Raw genomic sequence first — 13,832 nt, forward strand, 5'->3', positions numbered from 1 at the left:
TTACTTGGCCAGCCTCTTCCTCAGGTCCCTGATCTGCTCGTTCTTCTTGGTGAGAATCTCTTTCATGTTTCGATAAGCTGCCGTTTGCTGGAATTTCTTTTCCAATTCCTGCTTAATGGACAACATCACTCATTACTATTCCTTATTACTAGAAGTAGCTCAGGAAAGGGTCATCTCAGGGCCGAAATGCTCTGTCCTCCTCGCACGGAAACTCGGTTGTTTTCTAATTTTCTTAACAGAATACACACGTCAGTGCTGCCCAGACTCCACACGCATGCTGCAAATGAGGGCCAGACAGCCCTGGTTTCCCAAGTCCAGCCCACGGCCGGCAGAGGCCCCGCGTCTAGACCGGGGCTGCACAGAAGTGAGTGGTATCTGACTCTTCAAATCCCAAAGTAGTGTTGGTGCTTCACAAGGCCCATTTTAGTTCAATTCAATTTTAGTGCCAATATTGTTAATGGCCTAATCCCCAAGTGAGTGACCAAGCTGTGTACATGGTCACACAAGTTCTGAAAGAGACACAGACATCTTAAAAGAGCCCCACCCTCTGCAGGCCGTGGGCCGAGTGGGTGCACGCAGGGTGGGCGTCTCCCACGTGCTCCAAGGAGACTGCTCACTAGCGTGGAGCTTTAGCAGTCCAGCTGGAAGAACCTAGTGCCCAGACACGAGAGCCTTTGGAACGCACATCACCAGCACCCGACCAGCAGCCCGCCTGCGTGCGCGGCGTTCCTCAGCCACACCGCCCCGTGCCTGTGCCCACCGACGCGCGGGCCCACCTTCTCTGCCATGCTCAGCTGCTCCTGAACCCTGAGGAGGTCGTGCTTGGCTGCCACGAGGTCCTCCTCCAGGGACTTCTGGTTCTCCGTCCTGTCATTAAGAGTCTTCTCAAACTCGCTCCGCAGAGCGGCCACTGTGCTTTCCAAGTCACTCAAGTCTTGGGCCTTTATAACGTCCTATGAAAAATAAACGCGCGGCACAACTTCACGCTGACATCCTGCTCAGCGCTGGCCGCCTCAGAGCGCGCCCCACGCGGTCGCGGCAGGTGCGGCCTTGGCACCAGCGCGGGTTCTGCTGCACCCAGCAGACACTCACTCGGCTCCAAACACAGAAACGCCACCGACAGACCTGGCGCCCCGCCGAGGAGGAGCGGGAGGGCACGAGACGCTCACTTGGCAGTGCTGTGTGTATCAGGATGGAGATGGCAAATACTGTCTTTCTTTTGGGGTACTGGGGATGGTACCCAGGGCCCTCTACCTCTGGGCTACACTTCCAACCTATTTTATTTCTTTATTTGGAAACAGGGCCTCACTGAGTTGAGAAGGGTCTCATAAGTTGCAGAGGCTGGCCGTGACCCTGCGATCCTCCTGTCTCAACCTCCAGGTACTGGACCACAGGCGTGCCCCACCATGTCTGGCTTGACTTTCCAAAATGCAATGTATTAGCGGGACATGGTGACGCACACTTTGAATATAACTTAACCCAGTCACTAGAAAAGCCAAGGCTGGGGATTTGGCGGTGTGTCCTCGGCACAGAGGGCAGGGCAGGCCGTGGGAGGGGCGCTGTGCATGTGGCTGCCAGCAGGGGGAGCACGCAGCGCCCACACCCGCCGCCCTGCTGGAGCCTCGGGGACCCTCGGGGACCACGTGCCATGAATGAGCCTCGGGTCTGCAGGCTGGTCCACGTGACCCGAAGCAGAGCTCGGTGCAGTACCCCAGATGGAAGCCAACCAACTAAAACCTCCTGTCTCCACGGCCTCTTTTCCACTGCGAATGCACGGCAAGCCCAAAGAGAAAAACATAAACACAATGTGAGTGTAGGCCACAGGCCTGCCCGGCGGGTGCGGAGCGGACCTCAGACCTCGGGAGGGGGATGGACGGGAGGACAGACTGACTCAGGCCCAGCCTCACCTCCTGATGCCCTTGCTCTCGCCGGACGTCCTGCAGGGCCTGCTCCAGCCTCGACTTCTCGCCCAGCACGCTCGTGGCCTGCCACCAAGAGGAGTGCTCGTCAGCGCCAGCTCCGCCCCGTGGAGCCCGCGGCCCTGCCGGGTGCCCGCTCACCTGCACCTCCACGGTCTTCAGCCTCGAACGCAGCTTCTTGTTCTCCTCCTCAAGTCTTGAGATCTCCTTTGGGAGAAAACCAAGCTTTGCTCTCGTAACCTTTACTACCTTTCTAACATTTGAATTATTAGTTTCACTTAAAGTTTTAATTTTTAAGCAGAGATTACATAGTGTCTTACAAATCTGCTCGCCCTGGTTACGGCTCTGTAGACACCCGTTTCGCCAGCTCTTCAGCCTCACCACTGGGAGCAGTCTGGCTCCAAGACTGGAGTTCCTCCGCCCTCCTTGGCATGCCTGCGCCCAGCAGCCCGCGGCGCCCCGCATCCCTCTGTGCCTCCCCTCACCGCGCTGACCCTGCCCGCTGTCCTCGCCTGCACAGTGCCCTGCCTCTGCGCCTGTGCCAGGCACCTGGTGGCTCTGAGCGGGCGGGCGGGCGCCGAGCACCTCTGCTCTCAAGCAGTGCCAATGCAGAAGCCACCGGCTAGTCCAGCTTCTCGCTGCCCAGCCCAGGGCGCTGTGCACAGCCACGCCAGCTTCCTTGGCCATCCAACCCACCATAGCCCCTCCCTCCGACAGCTGAGCCTGTCTCTGCCTAGGACCAGCTCGGGTGCCACCTCACCCCGCTCCTCCCCCGGAACCGGCTCCCCTGCGATGCCTGCCACTCAGGGGATATTCTCCTTCTCTGTTCCACTTCCCCAAGGACACGAAGGGCCGGGTTTTATACTGCCTTTATTTTTTTAATCTCCAACAATATCTGATGGAATGGTGAGAATAGAGAAGTCACAAAAAACACCTGTGTGCTGGTATAAGCCCCCCAAATCCTTTGTTGTTAATTATGATCACAAACCTCAAATGTCCATCAATAAAAACTGTTCAGAACTCATCGCTCTGACAGCACATGAGGAGGTGACCAGGCGCTGCTTCACACGCCCTGGGGAGCAGCAGTCCCCACGGCAGGGCGGCCCGCAGACGTCTGTTTCTCAAGGTGCAAGAGACATTACCTTGTTCAGAAGTTCTGTTCCACCTTCGTTAAGGGGAACAAGTTTTGGCTTTGTGATGTCCATGACGGGCTGAAACGAAGTAAGAAAACCAGACTGAAGTCACCACAGAGCACAGCACTACGTCTACAGAGCCTTGCGGTAGGTGGGAGATGCCACGTCGCGCCCACGGGCGCAGGGCCAGGGGTTTTTGCAGGGTCTGTTCCGGGGGAAAGGGCGTGCCCAGCCCACGCTGCCCAGCACATGTGAGAGGAACATGAAAACCCCCCTCCCCGCCCCGTTTTTCTTAGGATGGGGATGGAACCCTGGGGTTCTACCTCTGAGCTACACTCAGTCTTATTTTATGTTGTTTATTGAACCTAGGGTCTTGCCAGGTTGCTGAGTCTCACTACATTGCTAAGGCTGGTCTCAAACCAGCAATCCTCAGTCTCCCCTGTACTGGGATTACAGGCATGTGCCCCACACCCGGTTCCCCACACCTCCTTAAAGAGTACCAAGGGAAGGAGAGGGGCCCGGGCAGGGCTCAAAGGCTGAGCTGGAGACCCCGCGTCTAGGCCTGAGATGCTCATCTGTGGGGCCTGACAGAGAGACTTCTGCATGAAGCTCCCACTGGAAAACTGGGATGCCGCTGAGGACCCAGGCAGCTGGGCTCTGTAAAGGACGGCTCGGCATGAATGCTCTGGAGTTTAGTGATATGTATAAAACAAGACTCCGTGCCCTGTGACCCAGACATCCCCGGGCCATCACCGTGCTCTAGAGGCGTCACGGGAGCTCTTTTCCGTGTCTGTGCGTGGAACCCTCAGCGGGGCTGACTATCTGACCACGGAGTATTCACAGCACGTCTGTGGGACGGAGCGCCAAGTGGGCTTCGTCCATACCAGAACGTTTAGCAAGATATTAGATGATGCTAGCACTGCCTCCGGGTGGCAGGTGAGGCGCAGCCAGCTCGGCGGCCACCCCAGGCCACTCTCGCTCCAAAGCCTGTGCTCTGAACCAGCTGGGAAGGAGCCACAGGCCTTGGGCTCACGCTGGACCGCAGGGCTGCGTGTCTGTGGCGGGTCAGGTGCTCCCGAGGCTTTTCTTCTTTGATTGAAAACCTGAGAGGCAGTTACAGAGCGCTCGGACGCCTTTCCTGGAGGCTCCCCTGACCTCCAAATGCTTTGAGTGCCTGTGGGTTGAATACTGGCCACTGCAGGGCGTGCTGGTCACACTTGTAATCCTAGGACCGGGGAGGCCGAGGCAGGAGGATCGCAGGTTCGCGGAAAGCCTCAGCCACTTAGTGAGGCCCTCCCGCAACTTAGCGAGACCCTGTTTCCAAATAAAGAATAAAAAAGGGCTGGGGGGTGTAGCTTGGAAACAGAATGCCCCCGGGCTCCATGCCCAGTACCCCCCCCCACCCCACAATACTGGCGATTGCAAGATGACCTGGAGCGGCCAAGTTACCTTTTTACTTGAAGATGTAAACTCTGCTTTCTCAAATTCTGCGACTTGCTCCAATAATTCTCTTGAAGATAAAATAATGTAGGAAAATACTCATTTAGAATAGATTTGTATCACGCAAAAGCATAATAAAGCCATAAAAGCACTGGTATCAACCTCTCACATGCTAGATAAAGAGAAAAGTGCAAGATAGACAAAACCCACGACATCAGAATGCTACGTAGTTATAAGTGGCTGAGAAGCGAAACCACGGGACATGGCTCTGAACCTCTCCAACGCCCAGGACTTTCACCCACCGGGCACACGACGCGATCGCTAGAATAACTGCAGTGCTGATATAAATAGGAGTGGAATCTTATCTCGCTCTGTGTTTCTGAGGTGTCATGAAGAGATCGCTCTATTACATAACACACCTTGTTAGCTGAGAGAGATAAGCTGATTTTAATAAAGCAAATGAGCAGGCACGCGTATTCCCAGGACAGCTGGGTGGCATGGGGTGCGCCACCTACAGTCTGCAAGGGTGAAGGAGAGCCGACCGCATACACGCGGACAGCCTGCTCTCCTTGGCTTCTTAGACCGGCTCCTCAGACCTTTCTCACCAGTCACTGCTGACAGCGGCAGAAGCTGGGCCGCCCCAGGGCTCAACCTGCCGGTCCACATGAGCCCAGAGGGCACGACTCTGCTCAGGAAGCAGTGTGGGGCGAGGTGGTCGGCCCATTCAGATTTCAGGGCAGCCTCTCCTCAGAACAAGTTTACGCTGATTTTAACATCATTTAAAAAATTCATGAGTTCTTCAAAAGTGTTAAGATCATAAACATCTTTGTGTTTTATATTTCCTAACTTAAAGATGAGTATATGACTTTTTTCCCCCAATACTGGCGATTGAACCCAGGAGCATTCTACCTGAGCCACACTCCAACCCTGTTTCATTTTATGTTTGATTTTTAAAACAAGGTCTCAGCCGGGCGTGGTGGCGCACGCTTGTAATCCCGTTCTTGGGAGGAGGAGACAGGAGGATCGCGCAGGTTCAAAGCCAGCCTCGCTGGCTTAAGAGACCCTGTTTCCAAATAAAAAAGTACAAAAATAGGTCTAGGAGTGTAGCTCGGAAGTAGAAGGGTTTCCAGGAACCCCAGTACCACCAAACAAACAAACAAACAAAAAATAAATAAATTAAAAAAAAATAAAACAACAAAAAAAATAAAACAAGGTCTCACAAGCTGGGTGTGGTGGTGCATGCTTGTAATCCCAGCATTCAGGAGGCTGAGACTGGAGGATCTTGGTATGTGGATAGCCTCAGCTACTTAGTGTGGCCCTCTGCAGCCTAATGAGACCCTATTTAAAAAATAAAGAATACAAAATAGGGCAGAGGGCGTAGCTCAGAGGTTGAATGCCCCTGGGTTCCACCCCCAGACCCACAAAAACAAACAAACAAAAAAGGTCTCACTAAGTTCTGGGGCCTCATTAAATTGCTGAGTGTGGCCTTGAATCTGCAGTTCCCCCATCTCAGCCTCCCAAGTACTGGGATTACAGATGTGGCTACCACAGCTGGTTGAGTGTATGACTTTAAATGTAACTACTTAGAAATAAACTTACACTGTTACTAATCAGAACCAGTGGCTTCTAGTGTATCTGAATTCATTTTTCAACTGTTTCATGGCCCTTGAGTCATTGTTGACCTCGCTGTAAAACTGACCAAGCTAACAGAGATGCTGAGGAAAGAAGAGGCCGCAGCGTGGAAGCACGCTGACCCTCCAAGGCCTGCGGGCACCAGGAGGCCGTGCCTGGGCGCTCGCCAGCCGCACGCGCCATCACCTGTTCTCCAGCTCGGAGATGTCCGTCTGCAGCTTCAGGTACCACTTCTCGGCTTGTGCAAAGAGCTGCCGCAGAAGCAGGACGTTGGTGTAGGCAGTGTTGATCAGCTCGGACTCCACCTCGCTGTGGACCACGGCCTGCAGCCCGCTCAGCACCTCCGAAACCTCGTCCACGGTGAAGGTCTCCTCCACCAGCCTGGGGAACAGCCGCCACGGGCGGCCGACAGCTCAACACAACCAAAGAAGCCCGCGCTGCTTCTTCATTAATAAAAAGACCAAAGAGCATTTAAAGCCAAGCTTTGGCACCTACCTACAGCGGAGCTGATTCTTCAGACGCGCACATCGACTAAAACCATAACCTAGTTTTCCTTTTCCCTTTTTATTTTGTGGTGCTGGGGATTGAAGCCAGAGGCGTTCTACCTCTGAGCTACACCCCCAGCCCAATTTTATTCTTTAGGTCTCACTATGTTGCAGAGGGCCTTTCACAAGTAGCTGGGGCTGGCTGCGAACCGCGATCCTCTTGTCTCAACCTCCCAAGTACCAGGATTACAAATGTGCGCCACCATGCTCGGTAACTACATACTGCTTCTCTTGGTGTTCGTGAACGCATCTTAGCAAAGCACCACTACCACACAAAAAAAGAGCACCACCGTCAGCAACGGCGCCGGAGGCCTGGTGGGGGAGGCGCACCGTGGCGTCTCCTTCAACCCCACTGGGAGGGCCCAGGAGGCTGCCCCATTTTTTATTCTTTATTTTGAAACAGGGTCTAAGTTGCAAAGGGCCTCACTAAGTAGCTGAGGCTGGCTGCGAACCATGATCCTCCTGTCTCAGCCTCTCAAGTACTGGGATTATAAGCGTGCGCCACCACGCCCACTAGCCTGTTTTATTTTTTATTGCTCAGCTGCTGAGGCTGACCTGGAACCTGCAATCCTGCAGTCTCAGCCGCTCACATACTGTGATTACAGGCACACATTACCATAGCCATCTACGTTCTGATCTTTTAATGAGTAGCTCAAGTCAAGTTCCAGAATCTCTACCACTCATCCAAAGCCCTCACAGTTTCCTGACCAGCTGCCTGAACCTTTGCCATCTCATAATTACCACCCCATTCCTGTCTGATAGGCGGCTTGCTGCTCCCACAGCGTCCACTGTCTTGACTGCACGCAGCCCTGCGGCTCGGTGAACAATGAATCATGATAACCCTAGGGGCGGACCGGCATGGCTCTGCGCAGCCCCCACAGGGATTCCTGCCCCTTCTTGGTTTCCAAAGATGCCCCATACCTGCTTTCCTTGAGGTCTTGGAAGCAGGAGTCTACGGTCTTGAGTCTCAAGCCTCTCTTTGAACGAGCAAAACGCAGATAATTAATAACTTCATTTTGGTGGTGCTCATTTAGGCCCAACTCTGCCTGAAAAAGAAGCACGTGTTAGCACCGGGGAGCTTACAGAAGAACCCACAATGAGACACTCAGGAGAGCCTTCTAGAGCCGGCCTCCTGGCTGCCCAGGTGATGCTCCTTCCCTGCCTCTGCGTGCCAGGAATGGAGTGACACATGAGAAGTGGATGGCTTCCAAGGCCAGGGCAGTAAGATCTGGGGTATGCCTGTCACACACTAAGGGGTGAAGGGCCTGGCCACCGGCATGCGGCTGCACTGACCCGCCCACAACCTGAAAGGAGCAGCAAGGGAGACGTGAGTGAGGCAGAGATACACGTCTGTGTGAGCTGGTAAGCCACTGGTTTTTGTTTGTTTGCTTTACCAAATTCAGCTTTAATGGAAATGGCCATTAGCTGTTCTCCGTTTTCAACCAGAAGAGCGCTTAATGGCTATTTAATAGGCCAGGCCAAGAGGGCAGGTGGAACACTGCTTGATATCTGAGCAGGCACTGTGCTGCTTATTTTACGTGCATTATCTCACTTATCATTTCAACAGCTGCAGTGTAATTATCTGCGGTTTACTAAGGAAGAGCTGAAGCCTGACTCCACAGCCTCGGCTGCTAATCAAAGTGATGGGAAAGAGCGGCAGAGGCAGACACGATCAGGTGGCAGTGCTCTGGTGACATCAGCATCGACTTGTCAACTCATCATACTTTAGGGGGACCAAGAGAAGCACTGTCTAAGCTCCGGAAGGGCGGGGAATGGCCAGGCGTGGTGGTGCGCGCCTCTAATCCCGGGACTTGGGAGGCTGAGACAGGAGGATCGCGGGTTCTTGGACAGTCTTGGCAAGTAGTGAGACTCTCATCAACCTCGTGGGACCCTGTTTCAAAATGAAATAAAAATAAAATAGGGCTGGGGCTGTAGAGATAGAATGCTCCTGGGTTCAACCCCAGTACTGCAAAAAATTAAAAAAAAAAAGAAAGAAAGAAAGAAAAAAAGGAGGGTGAAGAAGGACCTATTCTGTCCAGCGCTGTATTCTCAGCTCAGCTAAGCGTTGGCTCGCAGGGGGCCAAGCAAGAATCCTGACTGTTGAGGTACTCCGTGAGCCCTTCAAGGCACTCGCTAACCTGGCTTCCCTCTTTCTCTTTGAACGCGTCAACGTCAGTAGTGCGCGCTGTTCTGTGTATGACTACTTAAACGGGCATGCTGGATCTGCTGAAGAGATTGGTGAGTTTTTAATTTTTGTTGCTGGAGACTGAACACAGGACTTTGCTCATACTAAACCTCCACATCTGTCAAATGGGCGCTTAGTCGCTTTTCTTTTCCTTCTCTTTCCTGGAGCTTGAGCCCGGGGCCGATCTACCTCCAAGCCATGTCGTCGGCCCTTTTTTGTTTTTACCTTGAAACAGGGTCCAAGTCGCTGGGGGTCTTGCTAAGTTGGCGCCAGCCCCACACCTGCAATCCTATTTCAGCCTCCCCAGTACTGGCTTACACGCGTGACCACCGCGCCCCGCTCCTGCATTCTTAAGGACGAAAGGACTCCGCCTCGAGAAGGTGTGCTCCTTCTCCCTCCCTGGATCAACAACGTGTAAGTGTTCATGCTGGCCAAGGCTGTGTGTGTGAACTTGGAGCTGCGGGGAGAAGGGCCTCGGGCGCCATCGGCCGCCCTCCCGCGGGAGGCCCAAGCAGCGGAGGGCGCGCCCCTCGGCCGGCGGCTCTGCGTCTGCAGCCCCGGCGCGGCCTCTCCCCGGATACTCACCATGGTGGCCGGCGGGAGTCGGGGCCTCCAGGAGCGAGGCCGGCGGGAGCCGCCGCGCCGCGGGTCACCGAGGAGGCAGGACCGCACGCGACCCGGGCGCCGGCGGGTTGTTTAGAAGCCTCGGGTTGCTAATGGGAACGGAAGCACGTGGGTTGAGGCTCTGCACTGTCATTGGTCCTCGAGGTCACGCGACAGGAAGTGCCTTGCGAACAGCGGGCCGCCGCATGCGCACTGGCGCCCAGAGCCGGAAGTCCCGCCCTTCGTGCCACGCCAACGGGATCCGGTCGCCGTTGCCAATGGTAACAGGGGGCGGGCCCGGGGCGTCCTGCGCGGCTGCGCTCTGCTCGCGGGCTCTTGAACCCCCGACCCGAGTATCTGTCGGCGTGGCGGGCATCCCAGGCGCCGGTCCCTCTCCGCGGGAGTCCAGCCCGAGTGCGGCGGCTGAGGGGCGACACCAGCGACCCGAGGACCAGGACAGGGCTTCGAGCCCCTCCCTCCCGCGCAGAGCCCGATTTTCTCCTGTTGCTTGCAGCGGGGCCTAACTTAGCACCTTTTCCTTTAAAAATGTTGCAGAAATATTGGTGTGCCCAAAGAACAGTGAGTTCAGAAATCTCCAGCCGCGCGGAGCTGGTTGGGATTCACCGTCCCGAGACCTGCGACTTTGGCCGTCGTCCAGGGTGATGGCGACCCCTCAGAAACACTGTCCCAGAACAGACGGGTGCAGGACGAGAGGGTCGCCGCTGGGAGCGAGGCCGGGAGGGCAGCCCCCGTCGGCCTGACAGTAAGCAGCTTCGAGGACCCTCGGCGACTTAGTGAGCCCTTAGCAAGTGAGCGGGACCCTGTTCCAAAATAAAATGGGGCTGGGGGCTGTGGCTCAGAGGTAGAGTCCCCTGGGTCAAGCCCCAGTGACATACACGGAAAGAAAGAGAAGAAGGTATCTAGAGTCCATATTCCATATTAGGATAGATTTTTTTTTCTGAAAAATAAATATATATGATAGTTTCACCTAAAAAAAAAGAAAAAGAAAAAATATTCTCTGGTAAGAAAGAAAGCAAAAAGAAATATTGAAATGTTATCTTTAAGTTATCAAAAGCTTGGTATCAGACAAATGAAACTGTTGTGTGAGATTATCATTTTTAATTTTGGATAAATTGCTATAATACTAGATGTCAACCACTAAGCCAAGCATGGGAAGGAGGGATGGGGAGGGAATGGGGTGGGGATCGGGTGGGGGCTGACTGGGCGATGTGTGCATGTATGTCTACAAAAGTTTGTATCCCACTATGATGTATGAATACAGTGCACCAATAAAAAATAAATAATAAATAAAATAAATAAATAAATAAAAGAAAGAAAGAGAAGAAGGGAGGGCGGGAGGACGGAGCCAGCTAGGATCCCCGACAGGGTAAGCTGTGGGAGAGTGGGTTCCACAGGCACCCCGGAGAGCCGCCAACGCTTGTCATCCCCCCGCCTGGGAGGCGGAGACAGGAGGATCGCGCAGGTTCAAAGTCAGCCTCAGCTGGCTTAAGAGACCCCGTTTCCAAATAAAAAATATAAAATAGGTGTGGGAGTGTAGCCCGAAGTAGAAGGCCCCTAGGTTCCATCCCCAGTATCACCACCACACACACACACACACACACACACACACACACACACACACACAAAATAATAGAAACAGTAATTTTAGATAATACCTTCTGGGTATGTGTTGACTTTAGCCACTATAAAGTGCCATTATTTTTATGTATGTATTTGTTTTTATTGATGCATCGTAGTCCTACATCTTAATGGAGTAAAAGACAGAGGCATACATGCACACATCACTCGTTAGTGAAGTGTCATTTAAAATGGATCACTATCAGGTGATTTTTAGCCCTAGAAAGGAATTTAGAGATATATTTTATGGATGAAAATATGGAGGGCCAGATAACATGTCTGAGCACATAGGGCCAGTTGTGGGGCTCTGGAACTTGAATCTTTGTGTGTGTGTGTGTGTGTGTGTGTGTGTGTGTGTACTGGGGATGGAACCCAGGGACATTCTACCTCTGAGCTCCACCCTCAACTCTACTTTTTATTCTTTATTTTGAAACAGAGTCTTGCTTAGTTGTGGAGGGCCTCACTAAGTAGCTGAGGCTGGCCGTGAACCTGCAATCCTCCTGTCTCAGCCTCCCAAGTATTGGGATTACAAGCATGAGGTACCATGTCCAGCTGGAAGCTTGAGTCTTAATGAAGTTGATGGAAATAAGTTTTCTCAAGCAAGACCAAGAGGCAGGTGTGAACTAATCTGATACAGTGGGTATTAAATCAGACACCGATTTCAAGAATTCCAGTCTTTTATTTCTAGTGACAGTCATTTTATTTAACATGAATACTACCAAACTATGTACAAAGCTTAGTGGTTGTTCCTGGAATTGAGCTTAGTCCTTTTTAAAGTAAGCTCGAAACTTCCATTGGTAAACAGATAAATTCTTTAAAGTAAAGCTAACTTCCAAAGGTGTGGTGAGGCCTTTGGAGAAAGGGGTATAGCAGTAAAACATGTTTATTAGTTAAATGGTTAATAGAGTAAAATGGAAATAATGAAAATGGATGATTTTCAACTTGGACGAGGTAAGGCTAGAAGGCAGTGCCTCATTATTGAAGAGTTGCTTGAAGCCGGGCGTGGTGGCGCACGCTTGTAATCCCCGCGTTTGGGAGGCTGAGACAGGAGGATCACACAGGTTCGAAGCCAGCCTTGGCTACTTAGTGAGGCTCTCAGCAACTTAGTGAGACCCTGTTTCCAAATAAAATATAAAATAGGTCTGGAAGTATATCCCGGAGTTAGAAAGCCTCTCGGTTCCACCCCCAGTACCACACACACACACACACACACACACACACACACACACAGAAGAGTTGCTTGGCGGTGAGCCCACCTAGTCCAGAGGGCTTTCCCACCTATCGCCCTCCCCAGCTAGGCTCCACCCTCTGCCGAGGGAGCTGGGCGCCCAGGTGCTTCTGGAGGCAGCTTTCTCACTGGAAGGGGCTTAGCAAAGACTTGAGCCTTAGCCTCCCCTCAGACGACACTCGCCCAGGAAGGGCTGCAGGGCTGAGGACAGGAGTGCTCGGGGCTCTCCTCAGCGGGACGGTGGGGGGCCCTGGCTTGGCTACGCCCAGGCCCACTCCGCCGGGCTCCCTGCCCCGGGCCCAGCGGCACCTGGGTGGAATCTCGACTCCTTGCAAGACCCATAAGGGCAGCTGCTCTCAACCTCCACACTCAGTTAAATGGCCACCTCACTATGCCACCCCCACGCGCCTGTTCAGTGAGTGTTTGTAGCGTTTAATGACAGTGGCACCATTGTTTATGTTGGATCTGGACTGGACACATTCTATTTCAGTATAAATCCTGGCAATACTTCGTTCTTTCTTAAGTAGAATTCACTGTTTTCACACAGTAAGAAAAGATCACGTTAGTAGGTGTCACGTACCAAGGATAAGGAATTTCATAAAATCTCCCGTGACAGCCAGGCCTGGAGGTGCATGCCCAGAATCCCAGTACTTGGGGGGATCACAGGCTCAAGGCCAGCCTCAGCAAATAAAGACTCTCACCCACCTCGTGAGACCCTGTTTTCACATAAATATAAAATAGGGCTGGGAATGTGGCTCAGAGGTAGAATGCTTTTGGGTTCAACTCTCAGCACCCCAAACTGAAAAACTTCTGTGAAACATAAGTCAGCACAGTTGTTGACAGTCTGCCTTGCCAAGAAGACCGCGTACTTTCCCACAGGCAACCTCCTGTGCGTGCTGTTATTTTGCTGCCGGGGCCAAAGGAGTGAGTGTGTGATGCAAATATCTCATCTGTGGAGATGTTTGTGGCTTGGGGACTTTTAAAGTTGTCCTGCAAAACGGCACCAGCAGTTTACTTTAACTCAAAACTCTATTTTAATTGAAAACCTGTGCTGAAGGGCCTAGAAGATCGTCGCTGTCAGCCAAGCTGTCCAGCAGCGCCGAATGTTGTTACATAAGCTGTCTAAACAGTGTCAGCAAACACGCGCGTGTGTTTTCCATCTCCAGCGATGCGTTTGGCTCACAAAAAGGCTGAACTTGTACTTGAGGTTGTTTACTGATCACCAGAGCTAACAGTCTGAGCCGTGGGAGAACAGGTCCACCCAACTTCAACCGTGAGCTGCCCAGCCTCCCTCCATTTTTAAAAACATTACTACCACGGTTTCTAGAAATGGAACGGAAGGCATACGCTTGCCAAGGGAGTCTTGCCTACAGAGGCGGGCCGTGTGGGGCCCCTGTGTAGCCCGCCTGCGCGGGCGGCGTTCACGGATGGAAGTGTGCTCGGGGTGGGTGGGTGAGGCCTGGAGAAGGGAGAGGAGACACAAGGGAAAGCCGTGCGGGGTCCGTGGAC

The 13,832-nt window shown here is 53.0% G+C and overlaps 1 protein-coding gene across 1 annotated transcript; it reads right to left on the reverse strand.

The window, feature by feature from the left end:
- Positions 1-9,442, reverse strand: LZTFL1 (leucine zipper transcription factor like 1; the record flags this gene model as incomplete). Its single annotated transcript, XM_080715331.1, has 9 exons — positions 1-108; positions 777-953; positions 1,908-1,985; positions 2,061-2,126; positions 3,062-3,130; positions 4,502-4,562; positions 6,311-6,505; positions 7,591-7,715; positions 9,173-9,442. The coding sequence occupies 9 exons, from the start codon at positions 9,440-9,442 to the stop codon at positions 1-3; spliced, it is 1,149 nt and encodes a 382-aa protein (XP_080571457.1).
- Positions 9,443-13,832: the final 4,390 nt, after the last annotated feature.

Source organism: Muscardinus avellanarius (genome assembly GCF_963383645.1).
Source record: "Muscardinus avellanarius genome assembly, chromosome: 18".
Lineage (NCBI taxonomy): Eukaryota > Metazoa > Chordata > Mammalia > Rodentia > Gliridae > Muscardinus > Muscardinus avellanarius.